This window comes from Musa acuminata, chromosome BXJ3-4 (assembly GCF_036884655.1).
Source record: "Musa acuminata AAA Group cultivar baxijiao chromosome BXJ3-4, Cavendish_Baxijiao_AAA, whole genome shotgun sequence".
In the NCBI taxonomy this organism is placed as follows: Eukaryota; Viridiplantae; Streptophyta; class Magnoliopsida; order Zingiberales; family Musaceae; genus Musa; species Musa acuminata.
Window position 1 is genome coordinate 44,502,392 of NC_088352.1, and position 21,230 is coordinate 44,523,621.

Consider the following 21,230-nt stretch of genomic DNA (forward strand, 5'->3'; position numbering starts at 1 on the left):
TGTTGGATATTTTGAATATGTTTTTCTCTTAAAATAAAATAGATCTTTTGTTTGTCTTGAATGTTTTGAATATATATTTGTTTACTTTATGCTAACTCATCATGAGTGGAGGAAACAGTTTTGAGTGCGTCGAAAGCTTGGTATGTTCTTCAATCGTGAATTACATTACTGCTTCTTATACATAGACATAAGAAGCTATGAACATGAGTTAGCACATATGCGCAAGCATAGATGAATGAAGAAGCTTTGAATTTATGTATGAAAACTGCTACTTTAATTGCAATTGCATTGATGAGATTCAGGTATCTGTGGCTCGCAGAACAGTAGACTCTGTCTGAGGGGATCCACATGGATCGTTTATGACTCGGGTGTCTTCTTCCGCAATTCTCTGCTGCAAAAGCTACAAATAATAAAGGGTACTTTGTTGTCGCCTGGCTTCAGTAGGAAATGGACCAAAGACCTTTCTCGTATTCTATTCTTGCGACTTTTCAGTTGGCAGGTCTGCCCTTCGACAGATGAGAACGAACAAGGCACGAGTAGCAGTGATATGACACCTGACATCTTCCTTTATTCCAATCAAAAGGCCACTGTTTGTGCTTACCATGAGAATTTTAACCTATAACATGTTCATGAATCCTGGTGACTTCCAACAACTGCTCAGAAACACTTGTCCGATTGAGGATAAGACTTGGCTGTAAACAGAGTATTCCCTTTCAGGTCTTCCAAGTGGTCTTTCATCTTTCTCACACTACCTTGGGATCTGTTCATCTTTCCCCTGGTACCAGGTCCTGCAGTATGGATAATGGTTGGCTCCTGCATCAAGTTCGATGAAGAGAACAAATGTTTTACCCACTAAACTCTGTTGATAGAATGCATCAAGACAAAGTTCACTGGTTTCATATCTTTTTACAGAAGCATTTAAAATACATTTCATACAATCACTTGCAAGAAGTAATCTTTTTATTTGACTAGTTTTTGTAAATACTTGGCACTTATCCCCGTGGATCATCTCACATCTGATTTTTCTTGGGGAGTTCTAATATGGAAGAGATACATCAGAATCAGTTCGAAATTTGTCACCGAAGGCTTTCAAAACAAGTCTTTAGTCGCTCTAAATCAGAACTTGTAGCAACCTATCAATTTTAACTCAGTAAATCAAGCCATAGAAAAAGAAACAATGTAAGAAGAGGATTCGCAAAAAATAGAAATTGAAGAACAAGATATGTAAGTGATGCAATTCAAGAGTCGCAGATCGACATGGAGAGCTCCAGATTAGCTCTGTTATGACTGACAGAATAATGTGAGTGATCATTGAAGTTTCTCCCTGAGGAAGAAGAGAATGCACAGCTTCCTTCACTTGATGATGAGTTGTTCCTTCGAGATGGATGCACTGACAAGGACAGTGACAGAGAACAACCATTGGTTTCCTTGCTCTCCACAAACTCATTGCTCAACGATGGGGATTTGTATGACGGATGCCCATTCTCGTACACCTCTGTAAACATGAACTCTTCTGTAGATCTGAGACACTGGCGATTCAGTACAGTGGTCTGCAAGGATGATAATGATGTTACACTGTAGCCGACGAGCTAATTTTTGACTCAACAATGAAGATTAACAACAAAGTCATAGGATTTAACGATCTGATTTAGGCCATGCAAAGAAAGAAAGCTTCTGAAAATGCAATAAGAAGCTTTTGTTTTAATGCTTTGTATGCACATGAGAAGCAAATCCATCTCATTTTCATTGTAGCCATTGTTATTTTAATTAGGATTCAATCTCAGACTATTACCATTATATAATCTGCAATGGTTAAGACATTGAAATAGTGATCTTCTTGAAAGTTAACAATGTCTCATCACTGTAAATCATCACATTACTTTGTATCAAATTTCATACCAAGAGATGTATAAAGACCACTAAATATCAACCATTCAATACTTGCATTTTTCATATATGCCAATATGATGCAGTTAATTATTCACTTGTACCTAATTTTGTGTCTTATTTTTACCTTGTGGATGAGTGAAGAAAAGAAAAATAAATGTTTAACATAGTAGATGCAAGAGGATTGTTTAGCTCCCAATCACTAGATAGACAACAAAAACATGAGGAACAAACTAGCCATGCATGATGATCCCTGCAATCTTTGACACAGCAACTTGATGAAAGAAATCCTGTGGCAGTTGATCAATCAATAGATAACTAGAAGAGAAATAAAGCTGACATTTAAGGAAGGAAGACAGAGAAGCTTTACAGGTGAGAAGATCAGCAGGGTGCAAAAGGCTTTCTCACTTTTCTCATTTACCTTAAAAGGGTCAGATTCTTCCACCATGTATCCAAGAACTTTGAGCTTGGTAGGGTGATCAGCTGCCATGTCCTCAGTCTGCAGAGCATCCCTTTGCCAGCTGATACCCTCCTCCTTTATTCCCCTATCCACAGCTAAGGTTTGCATGCAATTACCAATCCAGTACTGGGAGGTGACTGTCTCACAGATTTGCTGACTGCATTGCCCACTTTTGGAGTTGGGTTGTGCATCCAACCTAGCCCTGTTAATATAATGAACAAAAGAATGGGCAAAGGATCAGCAAAAGGTAAAGAGAAGAGTCTCGGATGAAGTCTTTATATGCTGCTCTATGACTGATACTGCATTAGCTGGAGATAAAGCTAGTAGCTTACCAACCTTTTCAGAAGGGGAAGAGAAGAGTACATCGGTTGATACTGGAACTCCTCCTTAGTTGGGTCCCAAGCTTGGGTAGAACCAAGATCATCTTGCTCATCGGCACCTTCATCATTGCCTTGGCATGAATGCTTTCTTCCATGGAACTCTGCTGATGACGAGGAGAGAAGAACAGGAATTATAGCCTCCTTTAGATGACATCTTTCTTTCGTCTTAACAAATGAAACAGTCAACGCAATGAAACCTATGGAACTGAAGAGGCAAAAGAAGGTGAAGTTGTTGCTTGCAGTTCTTAGTGACAGAAAATAAGAGATAGTCATAAAAGGATGGGAAGCTTAAATTGAGCAAGAAAAGGTTCGCTTTGCTTAATTCGCATCTTTTTGATGATTTTTGCTCCTCCAAAATCTCTGCAAACAGATTACAAAGAGATGGGAAGCAACGAGTGGTACAAATATCGTAGCTGAATGGAAAGCATGCCTTTCTTGTTTCATGGACTCATGCAGAACTGCTACGACGCCCTCACGAGTAGTTCCTTGTTTCTTGTCACACATACACGAAATGAGATGAACTAAGACAAAAATCACAAGGAGAAAACTATTTCCATACCTTGCCTGCCCATGTTATTCCTTGTGCTTCTATACATCTGATTAAACCAGTGAGTGGCATAAAGAAGAAGAAGAAGAAACAGAAAAGAATGAAGTCACAATCAATCGTGTACAGGAAGCTGCAGAAGCGAACAAACCTGGAGATGACTCTTGACATGGGATATGGTTAGTCCACTAGTATTCATCAACTGGAGCACAAGCTTAGGTGTGGCCTCTGCGTGCGAGATAACACGAACAACAGCGCAAACTCTACATCTCAGAAACCAAGCAACAATGATACGGGAAGTAGATAGATAAGGGAGAAGCAGATACATACTGTCTTGGCCTCCAAGCCTTTCTATGGCATGAACGAAGCATTGGTGGAGCTCAGGCGTCCATTTCAACCGAGGAACCTTCGATCTAATGTACTGTCTCACGGCTCCATTCCTTCTGCAGTTCCCCATCTCTCTCTTCCCTGCTGTAGGCTTCTATTGAGATCAACAGTGGTGTCTCATACAAGAAAAACTGAGAGGAAAGAACCAAACAGAAGTGTTTGGTGACTTGATGGTCCTGATCACCTATCTCAACCTGGGGCTTCCTATCAAAAGAGCTCTCTTTGTCTTGCACCTTCTAACACAAATATTTCTCTTTATCTAGAATGATTTATGTAAAGGTCTTCACCTTTGAGCTGCCTGTGCTACATGGGACCTCTACAGATCGATGGGACCGTCGAGGATTAACACAACACTCAGTATGGGAAGCCACGGATCACGAGAACAGTTCTTTGTTAACAGGATTTAATGACCAAAGAGAGAGAGAGAGAGAGAGATGGGAGAAGACAAAATCCTCATGCTGGCCTTACTGTCATACACTCCATCCCTCTACCTGAAAAGCGAGAAAGAATTCGCATATCATCACCTTCTCCAAATTATGACAGTTGGGCAGATCAGCTTTTGACTCTCTACGCTGAAAGAATTCGCGTGTCACCACCACCTTTTTAGCTCTTTGTGAGCTACCGTATTACTGGTAGAAACTTCACCCTCTCTCTCCTTCCTGTTGCAAACACAGCGTGGTATGTTTACACCATTCTATCCATCATTGTCCTATCTTTCTTTCTTCTCTCATCAATGTTTTTCTCCTCCTTTCCCGTCACTTGGTCAACTATGTGGTGCAGTATGCATGAGACCGAATGAACAGTCTTCGGTCCACATTATACAAACAATTAATATTCTTATTCCCAGTGAGATTTGGCCTTCTCAAATCTATCAACATCAGTGCCAACCCTGTGATGTAGGACAGAGACTTCCTGCAGTAGAGCTGAGATACACAGGAGAGGGGCTGTGGAGACAAGTTTCCAAAGGAGCGCTTGTTATGTTATATATAGAACATCGAAAACTTCAAAGGCTATCAGTCTCTGCCTAGTTCTGAATTCCTCCTGTCGCATGCAGGATTTGGCAGACCTAATATAGGGATGGTGGAACATGGTGAGGGTCCCTGCACCTTGTGGGTCTTCATGGCTTACAGTGGGAAGCAGAGGAGAAAAAGTAAGCTAGCATAATAATAATAAAGAGTTGGACTAACTTCAGCTACAACTAGATGACAGTACTGCTACCTCTCATTTGCTAGCATAAACTGTTACGATGGAGGAGAGGACAGGTTTGTTCCAGAGCTGATATATATAGCTTTTTTTGTACATTATAAAAGAATTTTTGGGTTGAGATCTCATGATTGATAAGTTTCTGAACCTACTAGCAAATCAAATGCAGCAGCATCATGCACAAAGGAAGCTGTCTTTTTCATATCACCTAGTATTATGACATCTGAGCTTTGAATACAGATCCAGAGATCAAGGAATTTAGGCTGTTCATCTCAGCAAATCATTTAAAAGGAATATTAGTTCATCTCTGTCTCTTAATTGTCCCTGAGACAGACAGGGTGATTGTAAAAAGGAACATTGATTGTGTCAAATTTTCTTGAATTATAAAATATGCACACACAGGTTATAGATTTCAAGCTATTCCAAAGAAATATCATGTCTATGTAGGAGAAGATAAAAGAATTGGAAGGTTTTAGTAAAAGAATATTTGCTTGGTCCTCCATACTTACAATCAATCCCTTTGAAGATCAAACAATGGGAGGTGAAACTCATGAACAATTAGGAGCAAATAATCCACTTTCTTGTCTTGCTTACTGCCCACAAGCCTAGTCGGCGGCGATGGAGAAGCTTTGCAGGACTACAGTACCACCCCAAGTTTCTCTTTTGAGATCCTATAATACCTACTTTGCAGCTACACAAACAAGTCTACACCTTGGAATGACAGGCCAGTTTTGTGCCTGAAACTAGGAGTTGTTATCCCATCACCATTCTGGTAACCCTGACCAACCCTCAGCTCCCAATCACCTCCCTCGAAGGATTATAGAGACGAAGAAAGAATTCTGACTTGAATTGATATAGTCCCGTTTACACATTACCTGCTTGCTTTTTGTGCTTTCCGCTAAATACCATTTCCAACTCCAAGCTAAAAAACGATTATTTTCTTCTAATTGTTTAAGCTCATCCTGTCACCATATAGAGAGTGGGAAGGGGTGGGGTGGCAGAGGAATGATGGGAGTTGCTGCAGATGGAATGATGGTGGAGAGGACGGCAGAGCGATCCAAATATGTGAATAATTATTTGCTGTCCTCCCGGGAAAAGGTTTCATAGACAGACAAAACAACAAACAGGTGGAGTGCATGGGAAGAGTCCAAACATGGCATTCAATGGCCTCTGTATGTGCTTGACTCGCTCCTCAATTTGTGCCTCCTACTTCTGGTGCTCTCTGTGAGCCCACTTCCTGTCATATTTTGTGTAGCTTTCTCTGCGTTACTCGAATGGATGCTCTGACATAGACGACGTGAAGCTGCCGAGTAGTCGTACCACGTACACATGCGTATGTCTCTCCAAGTTCATGTATGGATCCTTCATTACCGTTGAATACGTCCTATCTACCGCACATCACCATTGGTTCTGACTCGGTTGATCACGAGTAAGCTCTGCGTCGGAACAGAGAGAAAGATTCGGTCTCTCCAACTCTATAATTGACACGAAATTAATGTGGCATTATCAAATTTGAAGGGAATAGAAAAGCTATCACTTTAGGTTTGGGAACAACATCAGTATGTTAGCAATATTTCAGATGACGAGGAGATAATTCCGACATGGCAGAACTGTTGCCAATTGTCATCATCCCCATCTCAAAATCCTTCTTACAGAATAGGAATGTATGTGTGCGTTTTGATTCAAGATGGTCAGAGTTACGTCCACGTCGCCTATAATCAATCACATTTTGTGCATGCATTGGCTCGAAGTCTACGACAGCCAAAACATCGGATATACTGTAGCGGCGTAGCCCGTTACCTACCCCGGACACTGTGGTGATGAAGCACACGTGAACTGGCAGTGGTGGGCAAAAGGACCTGACCATCATCAACACGCCCTGAAAAGAGAGAGAGAGAGAGAGAGCTCGATATCATTGCATGCTGTTCGAGTTGAACGATCAAAAGACGAATCGATGGCTCCATCGATTCAGAAGCACACACAGGATGAGAGAGAGAGAGAGAGAGAGAATAGGGGGTGCAGGCACCTAAGGAGGTGGTCGGCGGGAGAGAAGGATGACCTGATGACATCGAGCAGGGAGGCGCCATTGGAGACACCACCGAGAAGTAGCAAATGCGTGCATGGGACCGAAAGCGCCTCTCCGCCATCATCATGATGGTGTCTCCTCTGTCTGTCATCTCCGTCTGAGGGCAAACGGGGGAAGTCTTTTGAACAGGATCCTTCACCGCCACCACGTACAAGACAATCATGGCGACTTCTGGTTCACAGGAAATTGCCCCCCGTCGCTGGCCTCTCTCCTCTGTAACACATCTTAGGAAAAGGTCGATTAAAAAAACAGATGATTGATCTTGGTGTCCCTGTGGTCGTTTAGTAATACAAACCCGCTAGCTGGGTCGTTTTGACCATAGTCGATAAGAACTAGCACAAAAGCTTACTACCAACGGATGAGCAACATCAAATAATATTCATACCAACTATAGGATTTCCCATGCTTTCTGCCATGTTTGGCATCTGGACACAAAAATCACGCTGATCATCTGCGGATGCAAAAAAGATGAATCCAACATGTACAGAAGCAGATCATTTTGCCAACATGGACTGAGAAATATATAGCATGCGATACTTTCCAATCACAACTCTATACACAGTTGATATGAGTACATCTTCAAACACATGGTTCTTTTAAACAAATATTTGCATATTTGTGAGCATCATTAGATATCAAATTATTACAGATAAATGAGCTCCACCTTAGAGGATGAGCATTCGGGTCTTATTGAAGATATTAGCAAAACACCGAAACTGAACATTCTCCAATTGTCTGATCAGAAATTATTTGTAGAACATTTCCAACTGATCTAATCAAGAGTCAACTATCCTTGTAGACGAGTGCGTATGTCTACATTTCCCAACCATACATTGCAATAATGGGAACAAAATATCAATGTTACAGGGGATCTCAAGGAAAAAAAAAAAGACGGGACTCTCGTTCACCAAGAAAAAAAATCATATAGAGATCACCCTCTACTCCAGTAGGATCTGTATACTCTACTACAATTCTAATAATATATACTGATCTCAATATGCAAGAAATTTTTGAAAAATAAAGTCTTTCCCGACCAGTTATTCATTAGGCACCAGGAATCCTCTTCATCTTGTAAAAGCAATCACTAATAAATTAATAGAAGTTTGAGTGATAGGATAGTAGGAACCTACATCATGGTGGTGTGCCTTCCAACTGTCAGAAGGATGGATCAGCTACTAACTGTGAATTAGCCTTAACATAGCAGGAACCACACTCGGATTGGATTCTGCTCATATGTGAGTCACTTCACAGGAGAAGTGCAGACAAAATTTCTCCCATAGTCTTCTCTGGTACATCGTTTTCATTGTCCAGTTCAGCTCCAGATTCGAGCACTGCAGCATCCAATACCAGCTTCCGCCTTGCAATCCCATATATGTTCTCGTCAACAGTATCCTTGGTTACAAACCTGCAAAGTATTTTCGAGTGAATAATGGCAAACTGGGGACACATGCAATGCTGGAAAAACCATTAAGAATAAACTGACATTTCTACCAGCAACTTGGCAACCATATTTTGTCTGTTCTATCAAATCCTTGATCAGAAGTTTATGGGCCTAAGAAATTCTCCAAATTATTTTGTGGAGCAGAACAGCAAGAAGCATAAATGTAAGTTTTGGAGGCCACAGAAAGTTCAATGATTCCAAATAAAAATACATCAGATAGACTTGTCTCCATCACTATAGGAGGATAGAGCTTGTCTCCATCGCTAATGGCAAAGCCACTGCTCAGCTCACTCTTCGTTTCAAGCTTGTTTGGTTAACTTTAACTCCGTGATTCTTACAATTGAAAACATGAAGCTGCTTTATTATAATTCTCAGTATCATGTGCTTCCAATTCCATAGCCTCCATATAATATTCATCATCACTAATAACTTAAACCATACCTGTAAATAGTAACCGGTTTATCTTGGCCGATACGATGACAACGATCTTCAGCTTGCCGGTCCATTTGTGGATTAAAATCCATATCATGGATGATGACTGTGTCAGCTCCAATCAAGTTAAGCCCCTGTCCTCCAGCTCTTGTTGAGAGCAAGCATGCAAAGATAGATGGATCATTGTTGAAGGTGTCCACTATAGTTTGTCTTTCTAGCACTTGAGTACTGAAACAAGCAGTCACTAAAAGCTAAGAAAACCACAAAGTTAAAAACTAGATAATACGAATAGCACAAACCACTGCACCTTCCATCCAAGCGTCTGTATGTGACACCTATGACTTCCAATGTCCATTCTAATATATCAAGCATCGTGGTCCACTGGCTAAATATCAGGACTCTGTGTCCATCCTTTTTCAGAAGAGGTAAAAGTTCGGACAAAGCCTGACAAAATACATCAAACTCAGATAAGCAAATGTATTTGATTATCATTGTTCACGATGGCACAACACATTGGTTTTTGTTTCACCAACATGTGAAAGATAATGAACACCCTTCACAGTTTTTATAAGATATCACAGTAACTAAAGTTAGCATGACATAGTGCAATCACCTTAATTTCAAGATGAACAGAAGGAAAAGTTACCTGACACTTTGCTGAAGCCAGGACATGTTCATCTGTTAAAGCACCCTTCGTACCATTGTTACCATATGAAATCAAAAGCTGCAGAAACGGTGAGAGAGATGTGAAAAGACATTCATGCAACTGCTCATTTTAGATAACCATTTTCTCATTCCGAAAGTATTCATTTGAAAATAGTCATGCATGACACAACCAACTTTAATATTGTCCATAAAAGAAAATATCAATGTTGACTTTGTATAGCAACATCAATAGCGTTGATATTTAATCCTACACTAATAGTGCATCAACAAATCAGGCTATAGACAATGACTAATGACAAAAGTTGAACGACGCTAGATTACGTCCAATTCGTGCGCAGAGTTTGAAAGTTCTTCATGCATATATAGTTTGCACAAACCATGACTGCTCACATTAATTCAGTATTTTCATGTAAAATACTAAAAACATACATGTTTAATATTGTTATGGCTTTGTAAAGTCAAATTTGATGCAAATTGCAAATATCAGAATTGCTTGGTGTGCTCCTAACCCTCTAATTTCCAGATTTAATAATATGTGTTACTCAACAAAACAATTAAAGGAAACAGCTAGATGCAAGACTAAAGGTCTAAGAACAAAATATGTGAGCTTGAAAGGATGAGAAGAAAATAACAACATGCAGGAAAAATGCATAAAATGCAAGAAGTAAAATAAGATAGTGAAGAAGATTGAAGAGAGAAAATATGGACTAGCTGGGCAAAAAGACCTTATTCACAATAAAATTTCACATTAGAACCTAAAATTATTGAAACTACTCACATTCATTGAATTATATGTAGACATCAACACCTACTAAAAATTGGACTCGTAAATTTTTTAGAATTTCTTAAGGTAGCAAGATAACAACCAACTAAAGTTTATAGCTGGAGACAAACTGAAAATAGTAGCAAGATGCTCATGCTTCATTAAATTTTACTCAGCCTAGAACATCGAAAATGAACCACCGTCAATCAGAATCCTTCTTAGTTGGACTAGGTTACATCAAATTCGCTTCTGTTGCAAAGTGAGGTGGTGTGGCAGTGTTAAAAAAGAAAAAGGATTAAACTCATATGGACGCCAACTTGACTCAGTCCAAACCAAAAATCAAACCAAGCTTGCATCTTAACTCTATAAACACCTAATGTATAGTTCTTTGCATGTAGTTTCCCTGGTTCCCTCTTTACCTTACATGGTAGGAACGAAGTCTCTTTTTAGACTTGAGCAGTTAATTTTTTGAAATACATAAGATAATAAAATACTTCTTTTTGTCTTCAATGAAGTGTATTCATAGCTTTTTCCATGTTTGTGTATTAAGCAACTGTCAACCGAAAGGTTTTAAACATCTAGCTAATCCAGACTCAAGCCAAAGGATGGAACAATATATGGCATGCTTGTGTTCCAAATAATAACCACTGGTTCTATGGTTCCAAAACTTGGTAAAAAGCAGGCTAGATGCATTAACAATTATCATATTAACATAATGGTCTCTGAAAATCTTAAATATTGTAAACGCTGAAGTAGATGCTTCCTCACTGAATGAACAAAAGCAACTCATACCATCACCACTTTATAGGACCCACAACAACAACAGCATGGCAAAGAAATAAGAACAAGTACAGTAATAGCAAACATAAATCAATTATAAGAACAAGAATTAAAATTAATACACTAGTTGGCATCCCTACTGGATGCATCTTCAAGGATTATCAATGATCAATCTGTAAATAACATTAAATGGCATCCCAAAATTACATCTGATTATTTATAAAGTTGAAGCATGCATGAAAATGAGATCCTAAGGCATATTCATTACATTTGAGACAAAGCCATTTTAGCCAATTTTCTAATGAACATTGTGGAGCATACCATGTTTGCTATGGAAGTTCTGCCTTGGTATTCAGGAAATAATGGCATCACATAGGGATATAATGGTTCTTTTTCAACTTATGCAATATTGGGAATGAAACTCAACTTCAAACGTAGTAGACATTTGATAAAAAGCAGTCAAAGATAAAAGTTATTGCAGAATAAATATAAAATCTACTACTGTCCTAAAACAACTGATTATGGATGCCATAGAAAGTAGGAGCAGATAAGTACTGGAAAAAATAATTACCCGGTGTATTTCAAAATCATTATAACTCTTGATCTCTTGAATGGCTCTTTGTATGCTACATTCAAATCCAAATACACCCTTTGGATACAACACTTTAGCAACACAAACAACATCTTCATCACTGTATATTTGTCTAACTAATAAGGGATGATTTGCTATCTGACATAAGAATGCCATCCATCAGATTCAGAACAGCAACAAAAATGAGAATGAAAGTAAATTTCAAAGAAAATTTAAACACCTTCCGGAACTGCATAAAATAGTTGGAAATCTGGCGTTTGGGGAGGAGACCACCAACACCACCAGATTTGCATGTGGTAGACTTCAAAACACGAGCCTCAGAAGCTGCACGGTACTCATTTATGGCTTTGGCATATGCCATTGATTGTTCTGAACCCATGTAAACATACTGAACCTATGAAGGTTATAGGAAAATATGCTAGAGTTATGTTGGCCATGAATGAAAGGACATGATATGTCTTCATCAGCTAAGTTAACTTCCAGAAAATACAAATGATCAAATTCAATTCAAATCAATCTAAAGGCTTACATGTTGTATCTTTGGAACAAGTTGCTGCATAACATCTGACTTCAAGCGCCTTAAGATGAATGGCCCTAAAATCGATTTTATACGTGGAATCAAATCACTATCTTCTGCATTCAATAGCTTTTTCAGGTCAACATCCCCAGTGGCAAAAATATCGGGCATCATGAATTCCAACAATGACCACAACTCCTGCATATATCATTTAACATTTTGTAAAAATTCTGCTGGACATTGATGGTGACAATTTTAACATACTAATCAATACATCAGAAACACAAAACACCAAGCAATTAGTTATACATTATACAAACAATAGTGATAAAAAAAACAAGTATAGCAAATTAAAAAGTAAAGGTACCAGGTGCCTGTGTAATGTGTTAAGCAACTAGCAACATGGAACATACCAGGGCATGTGGTGTAACATGCTGCACAAAGCATGGCTATCTGACCATGTAATGGGTTGCTGCTTGCTGGTGAGGTATCATCATGATAGGTACAAGGTTTACATATTGAGGTGCAGATAGGCACCATAATACATGTTATCATCACATCAAGTATATCAGTGCTAACCACAGAACATAAGCAAACCTAAAAGCATTTAGTTCCAAAAATAAACAGGAGCAAAATTTGTGAATTATATGATTAATTTGTAAAATATAAGAAAGAATCATTACAACATTCACAAGTCAACATAAAGTTAGGTACAGATAGTCCAGGTGGGAGAAAAGCATGCTGTTTAAAGCAAAAGATAAGGCTTCATCTCTTGATAAATAGGATGAAAAAGAGCTGAAGTAAATCATACAAATAAGAAAATTAGATAAAATATAGAAATACGAGCGTGTCAAAGAAAGACATATATATGCCCCAGCTAAATGAAGTCTAAATGATGCAAGAAGAGATGAAGAGAGACTTAGAAAACTTTATTAAAAATAATTTCTCATATTGCTGTTATATAATGAGAAAATTGTCCAGGTATTTTGCAATTTTCCTGTGTTATATACCTCACATTACATTTTTAATGGACAGCAAACCTTGATGAACAAATGCAAACATTAACTATACTTCAGCAGTTCAGCTAATGTAACAAGTTAAAAATTAGCATATGGCGTGAATTCCACAAAGATATATAGGTACCATCCATCACTTGCCACTGGCTGTGGAAGGATAAGAGACTAATGTGCATGCCTCTCAACAGAGGCAGTAGGTATAAACATAAATATCTCACATTAGTGGAACACAACATTTAGCTTATGGTGACTTCCAAAGTTCCTAGCATAAAGGCAAGAACTGAAGCACCTTTTGATAAGCCCTCCCATCCATGAAAAGATGCCATGCACATTTCCAAATTTTAATAGCTTTCAATATTGTCAAAGATGCTAAGTGCCAAGGTCCTAAAACAGTCACGGCGCTAGGCACTCACCTGAGCAAAGTGAGACGCTTACCAATATGAAATTATAAAAAATATAATTAAAATAAAAATTAAGATAGTGATAATCACTAAAGATAAAGACAATCATTAAAATAAAATGTGAGTTATGACATATGGTTATCATGACTTAAGATCCTATAACTGCAGTAAAAATTTAGTAATCAACACAATTAAATTTTTTTATTAACAATAGAAGACTATTATTAATAAGACAACTATTATTAACAAGAATTAAATGTGAGTTCAAAAAGCAAGAGCAAGGTATACTAGTGGAGTGCTGCGGTGATAGCGAGGAGAGGTTTAGTGGGCGAGAAGGGCAATGGAGTCCAGCTAAGTCCAAAGGCAACAAGGTGAATAGGGGCAAAGAAAGATGCTTGGTGAAGAGGAGGCTATGCTGGAGAGGGGTGCTGTCAAAGCTGGATGGAGGGCTGAGAATAGGCTGTCAGGGTGTGCGAGGTAGGAGCTGAGAGACTGATGACTATCAAGGGGAAAGCAGGCTGTCCAGTGGCAAAGCAGCAGGTGAGGAAAGTGGGGGGCAGGCAATTAAAACATTCTGTCAGGGGTCTGCACACCGGCTGTCATGTGATCGTCCACAAGAGCCAGTGCAGCCATCACAGGATTAGGGCTAGGGAGGGTGTAGTGGGATATCACTTCATTGATGGCTAGCTCCCACACCAATAAAATTTGTCTAGCCAAACATTGCCAAGATCATAAAAAATAGCATATATGTCTACCATTTATAAGTATGAAGTGATCATGTGCACTATATTAAGAACACAAGAAAATCTACCATTAATGGTGCTATAAATTATGATTATGAATAGCATATTTCAGGCACAACATGTATACAGTTAGGAAATAATTTAAGAATCCTATATTGTGTACGAATCATGTTAGTGCAATAGGTTTGCTAATAACTACAAAAATCAACCAATAACTTATTACAAAATCATCAAGGAATAGCTCTCACACAAATGATTAATCACTAAAGAACAAAAGAAAAAAGGAGAGGGAACGAAACAGCATACATGCAAATCATTTTGAAGCGGTGTTCCAGTTAACATCAGGCGTTGGCGTGCACTTTGTGCAATGGACATAAGGTTTTTCCATCGGTAGCTATTCCTATCCTTTAAAACATGAGCTTCATCCATTAGCACACAGCTCCATTGCCATCGCTTCAATATCCTGCGGTCATCTTTTTGTTGAGCACTGAAAGAAGACACAGGAAAGATATTTATTAAGCTTATCGTATGGATTCTGAACAGCAATATATTGATAAAATAAACAAAAATTTACAACTAACACACCTGTGACGTTCAAATAATGAGTAGCATGCAAGTAGAACATTGAAAGGAGGAGGCAAGCCAGCCTTGCCAAACGAGTTTAATTCCTTCGAGTAAGTTGTTCTCCCGCTTCCATGAAATAAGATGACAGAAAATGATGGACACCATCTTTTCAGTTCTCTTTCCCAGTTCTCTAGAACTGAAGCTGGGCAAACAATCAGGTGAGGACCTGGGTCCCTGTCCAGGTGTTTCAGCAGGTTTAGATATGTTACAGCCTGTAAGATGGAAAAGATCAATAAACAAACATAAGCAGCTCATGATTAAGCAGTAACAAACTTTCACTAAGCTAAACCTACCTGCACTGTCTTACCAAGTCCCATCTCATCTGCCAAGATGGCTGCACATGAAAACTCGTTAGAAGGCATACATGCATGTCATGGGAATCAACACTTAAAGAAAATTTGAACCCAATAAAAAAATCAGAAAGTTTGAACCTAATAAAAAAAATCAGCCAACTAAAAACCGCTCAGAAGTAGAAGCACAAAGGACAACTAGCTTAACATTCTAAAGGTCATGTTTCTAAACCAATAAATGATTTAGAAAAAAACTATGGGATCGTGTGGATTCTTGCCACCGTTGCCATCAATACGACAAACACAGACTAACTAGATAAAGCTTATATTATCAAGTATCAACAACTACGGATGCGTCAACCAAAGGTCTTGAAACACTTGCTTTTTGCAAATAAATATATTTAGGCTTGACAATTAGGTGCTCATATGATGTCATCACCTCTTTCAGCTCCATAGACAATCCAATATTCACATTTTGCATAACAGTAAGCAAGGGAAGGTAAGTTGTCCATGGTCAAAAGTTTCAATCTTGACTTAAGCTATAGATTGGTTTCTGCTCATGCTCCAAATAAAACAGGGAGATCAGTAGAGATAAAGAAACAAAGATAGAAATGTAAAGAGGTTCTATAAGTGGGGGCCTTCTATACAGTCTTCAAACAGGTCTTGGGACATGGGATTCTCCATAAAGAAATATAGTGCTGGGAAGTGGGAAAAGGAAACTATTAGAACTAGCAGAAAGACCCTTTTGTTGTTGATGTTCCAACTCTCCAATAACTTCTGACCACACCAAATATGCCACCACTCAAAACACACGTCGTTTGTCACCAGCAAAAGCTAGAGAACAAGGTCATCACAAAAAATCAACTGCTAGTCTATTATATTTCTTTTTTTCCATTTCTTTCTTGTCACAGTCCATTTCCAACACTCGTCACTTCACTTTGTCTAAACAAAGTGTAGCAAGTTTTCCACATTAAGAAAAAACTGATTGCAGCAGTTAGTGTGTCAGGTCTGAAGATGGGCAAAAGGATAACTATTGGAACATTAAGGAATAAATCTGTAAACACCATTTGACTCTCATTCTGTACAAGCAAAGTTATATTTTCCTTGCCAAATCCAGTCTCAAAGGAAGGGAGCTTGGGCTAGGTATATGGCAACCAACAAAATATTTGTACCAAACAAAAATGACTATGGACTTCAAGTGATGTAGTTGATCCCCAACAAAAAGGAGAAACAAAAAGAAAAAAAAAGAAAATCTCACTTCCTCTTATGTCTGCTCTTTTTGTTTCATTTCTGTGCCCATCATCGGCAATGGCTACTACTCTTTTGTGTGGAGAGAAAATTAGTAGACAATGCTATAACTTTTACACGACCCCAGGTTTTAAGCTGTAATCCACCATCTGCTGTCATCAAGCACCATGGGAATGATCGGCATACTCTAGCTACCTGCTAAGTTTCAATGATATGGCCATGCCAATCAACAAGATCATTCCCTATGGATCATTGATATATGGTGAAATGAAGATTGAGCAATGGGAACATGAAGAACATAACAAAGGTAAAAAGTTTCAGCTTTTTTTTTTTTAACAACAAAGTAATAACTTCTCGGGTCACCATTATCAAGGCAATCTTCGATGACTTAGCAAGAAACTTGAATTATTTTTTTATAACAACTTCAAATAAGTGTAATCAGCCAATGAATGACCACTTCAAAAAGCTCTAGACAAAGCAGGAAAAGTGAAAGATCAATTATGGTATCTGCCTGTTGTGCACCATATACACTACTAGAGGCTTCTTCAAATAATTTAATTATGATTAGATTTGGACCATCCAAGACCATGGATATGCATCTCAATTTATTTGCTTCATAATGCATGGTATGAATCTTTCTGATAATCAAGCTAAAACCAAGTTTAATCCTTGAACTTTAAACCGTGCTTGACTGTCTCAAATAACTTTATTCCTAAGGAATAATCTAAAAGTTCTCTGTAGAATCTGAAAGTCACAAGTCCAGCTTCTCTCTATCATTTAAAAGAACTCGGGCGTGAGCATCATGCAGCTCCCAAAAGTCAAACAGAGAATCACAAAGCTGAAGTATCATTGAGTCTCTCTCTCTCTCTCCCTAACAAACATCTATGGATATATTGCTGAAAGATACTCATTCTAACTAAAAGTAAATTGTCAGAAACTCTATGCATTAAAAATAGTACACCAATCCTATCCATAAACCTGCTGATTCAGGTTAAATACAAAGAATGTCCATACTCTCCTCTAAAAATAGATATAAAAGTTCAAATCACATAAAAAAAAAATTCTTATCAAGATAGTTCTTTGAAGCACTATCTCTCAAGAGGAATTAAATCGAATGGATTCCAGTATAAAATAATTTACCTCCACCAATATTTTTCCTGTACAACAGTAGAAGAAAATTTACACCAACAAGCTGATAAGGCTTCAAAATTGGCTCAAAGTCCGATTCTTCATCAAAAAATACAGCGTCTATATCTTCCTAAACATGACACCATCCAAAAGGAACATATTAACACGAGTAAATTATAAAGTAAAGGCTGCTAAAACAATACCACTTGAATTTTTAATCAACAGAATAGTAGAACAAGTACCTGAGTGACAATCCTACTGGAGAAAGCTTCGACCTCGGCATATCTATCGCAATTGGAAACGGACGAACCATACAGCTCCCGTCTCAGTGCCAACGATATCTTTGCACACTTCTGCAGAGCTTTGCCGACAACATCCACCTCTTCTACCTCCTCTTCCTCAGCCGTAACCACTGCCTCCTCCGACAAGGCCTCTACGTCATCCTCGTCCGTCCAAGAAATCTCCTCGTCATCAGCCATAGTAGACCGGACTTCTAATACCTCCACTGCGTTCCCCGCCTCACTATCTTCATCCACTACGAACCGCCGGCCCCGTCCACCGCCCTGCGGCGGCCGCACCACCTTCAGCTCCGCGTTTTCTTCCTCATCGTCGTCGTCCAAATCGACGGGGCTCTCGAAGGATCCGGTGGCGTTGGAACTGGAGTAGCCGCCAAGGGCTTTGGGACGATAAGCAAAGGATTCGATGGGGGGAGGCGAGGGGGTCTTCGTTCTCTTGAGGACTCTCGAGGGCCTGAAAGTGTGGCGCTCCCACTCGTCGTCGGATATCTCGTCGAAGGCGCGCTTCATGTGATCGGGTTGAGGCGGCGATCGAGCTAGGGTTTAGGAGGGATCGAGCGGTGGGGATAGAAACCCTAGCGGAGGCTCCTGGGGTTCCACGAGGGAACAAAGGAGAAAGCGTGAGAAGGGGGAAGAGGAGGGGAGATGGGGTGCACTGTGGATTTGGCCGTTCGACTATTATGGCGTCGGTGGAAGACCGCCATTTCCTTCCTTCATGTTTTCTTTTTTTTATTTATTTCTTTTTCTTTTTGGATGCGATGGGTTTATGGGCTACGACTTGGGCCTTAACTCTCTTATTAATAGCCCATGATAACTTAAATGGTGCCAACGGGATAGGATGAGGAAGCTTTGTCAATAACAAAGACAGGATTTAAATTAGTCAGCATATTCAAATATTACCATGCATTATTATTTATGGTCAGAATAAGTCAACTCATGTCGTTGTATATTATATAATGTAGACAAGACATTCATCTTTCTATCTCAAATGATCTTTTTGATTGTGGTATTGTGGTAAAGAATTTCTTATAACAAAAAATAAAATAAATTTAAAAGATAGTGAACAGATAATTTATGTGATTATTGGATCCACTATCTCTATCTTCATGAAGAAAATCCTTTTTTCTTATTGTACAGGAATAATAAAATTTAAAGAAAATACTACATCACACTTTTGTGTGTATAGATTCTCAGGTAGTCAATAGTGAATGTCTCCTAAGAGAGAAAAAGAGTCTCCAACAAAGTGCATAAGCCAAACACAGTACAACCTTTTTGGTTCTCCACCACTCTCTAGTGTTTGCCAACGCACTCCTCCAGGAGCAGCAGACCTCTTTGACAAACCCCCTACATGGCCCTTCCCTTCATCTAACACAACCCACCAAGCATGACCTTTACACCCACATTCTCCTGCACTCCGAGGTGAACCAGGAAATGACACCTGCCTCCTCGGTCTTCATATGAAACCATTCTTGTCACCGTCCATTCCCACCAACCTTAGTGGGAAGAGGCGGAGTTGCACTCCAACCTGTGCTTGCTTGCTTGTCCTTTGGTAGATAGAGACAGAGAATGAAGAGAGGAAAAAGTACGGAAGAGAAAGGAGAATTCCTGTGGCTTTTAGAGAGAGGGAGAGACATTGACAACTCGACAGCCTTTAGATGATTGGCAAATGCTGTGTCGACATGGATTATATGTAGATCTCATTAGCATTAGATTGTTACTAGTTAAGTAAACGAGTTCTCCCCTCCTACTACTTATCCTACTCCAAAAGAGGATGTTGGCTACCACTAAGTGAGATAATGGACTCATTATTCTTTTGGTTACTTTAGCATCCATGAAAGATGTTACGAGTTATTTGGCTTGGTGTTGATGTTACTTATATCTTTAATAAGAAAAGTTATGTTTATAGGGTTTATTTATGAGGTCTATAGATTTGGCGTGTACAAGCACTCGAAAAGAACTCATTTCCTTTTGAGCAAATGTCTTTTGCTGGTTGAGTCATTCTCATTCTGTCTTGTCTTGTTATACTTACATTTAACTAGTTAATGAGAACACAGAGCACAAGGTTTCCTCAGACCAACCAAGCGACAGGAGGACGACGGCGACAGATAGAGGTAAAATAATTATTTTTTAAAAAATATTATATATTTTTTTTCAAAATAAGGGTGTTCTATGGAAAATTAAAAAAATAAAAGTTTTTTTCGACAATTCATCCTATACAATATAACTCTAATATTTATAACTTCAATATTCTAACATTAACCACTAAATTAATCTTTATTTAATTTTATATATATATTGATATTATTAATTAATTTTGATAATAATTTTATTTAAAAAATAGAATAAATTTATTAGGTGAATATAGAGAACACGTTGGTTCTTTGCCCTTAATGGAGATTTTGCATCCATGCTCTTATCCATCTAAATAGGGAATGGATGGAAAATGGAAGATAAAGAATTGTTCGTTGTGGCATTATCCTATTGATATTTCTATTCTCAATTTGATTATTAGAGTTCACATATGTTTCTAGAATAACATCACTCGTGAATTTTGTTTAAATGGAGAAGAACCTGCATGTATTTGATCGGTGGAGGTTCATGAGGGGTTGAAAGGTGCATCAAGAGAAAGGGAAAGCCACCACACCTACAAATAAATGCACGGATTAAGCAAGCATAGAATATAAATATCACCATTAATTCAAAGAGAAAGATGATAGATTTTGGGAGAAAGATGTATGAAGGATGAGTATTCCTGTCCAAGGTGAAATGGTGAAGTTAATATGACACTTGGATAACCTTTGCAAGGAGATGGGGTTATAGACTCCAGTGTATGCTTGATCTACAAAAGCAAAACTTAAGCTGCAGGGTAATTACCAAGTCACGTTCTCTGTGTGTGTTCTTCGCGGTTCGATAGCAGTAAGGAGCAGAGAAAACTAATACTAGATTCCAGTTAGATGTAGTTGGATTCATCAGTGCTGAATTAATCTTGCTGCTATGCTCTGTTATCCTTCTTTCTCTGTCTACACCTCCTCCTTAGCTTCCACATGATTTTTGCCTTTAGGTTCATATTTGTCCTCCAATGCTGCAAACATCATGATGGTCATTGCACCATAATTTTGCTGCTGTTGTCAGTCTTCACAGCATATGATCTTTGAAGTTGTTCATGCATTGATACTAGATCTGCTGAGAAAATGGATTTCAAAGGACTACGACTTAGGATCATCCTTCCACTCGGTGAAGAACAAAGTCTTTCGCTGTCAGCAGTAAAAGATCAGAAGCTCTCATACGTGCTAAAATCCATCAACATAGAAAGCCATCTTTTCGAGTTCAGGGTACTAGGAAGATC

The 21,230-nt window shown here is 38.7% G+C and overlaps 2 protein-coding genes across 2 annotated transcripts; both read right to left on the reverse strand.

Moving 5' to 3' along the window:
• Positions 1-1,123: 1,123 nt before the first annotated feature.
• On the reverse strand, positions 1,124-4,136 carry LOC103983419 (myb family transcription factor MOF1-like). Its single transcript, XM_018825029.2, has 6 exons — positions 3,602-4,136; positions 3,423-3,499; positions 3,287-3,323; positions 2,684-2,828; positions 2,309-2,549; positions 1,124-1,550 (listed from the first exon to the last, which is right to left on the reverse strand). Exons 1-6 carry the CDS (start codon positions 3,726-3,728, stop codon positions 1,239-1,241), a joined length of 939 nt encoding a protein of 312 aa, XP_018680574.2. The 5' UTR covers positions 3,729-4,136; the 3' UTR covers positions 1,124-1,238.
• Positions 4,137-7,660: 3,524 nt separating this feature from the next.
• LOC135637167 (protein CHROMATIN REMODELING 19-like) lies at positions 7,661-18,574 on the reverse strand. Its single transcript, XM_065149666.1, has 12 exons — positions 17,831-18,574; positions 17,601-17,718; positions 15,216-15,256; positions 14,884-15,134; positions 14,605-14,785; positions 12,151-12,336; positions 11,842-12,015; positions 11,601-11,759; positions 9,467-9,544; positions 9,128-9,264; positions 8,830-9,048; positions 7,661-8,352 (listed from the first exon to the last, which is right to left on the reverse strand). The coding sequence occupies exons 1-12, from the start codon at positions 18,392-18,394 to the stop codon at positions 8,193-8,195; spliced, it is 2,268 nt and encodes a 755-aa protein (XP_065005738.1). The 5' UTR covers positions 18,395-18,574; the 3' UTR covers positions 7,661-8,192.
• Between the last annotated feature and the right edge of the window lie 2,656 nt (positions 18,575-21,230).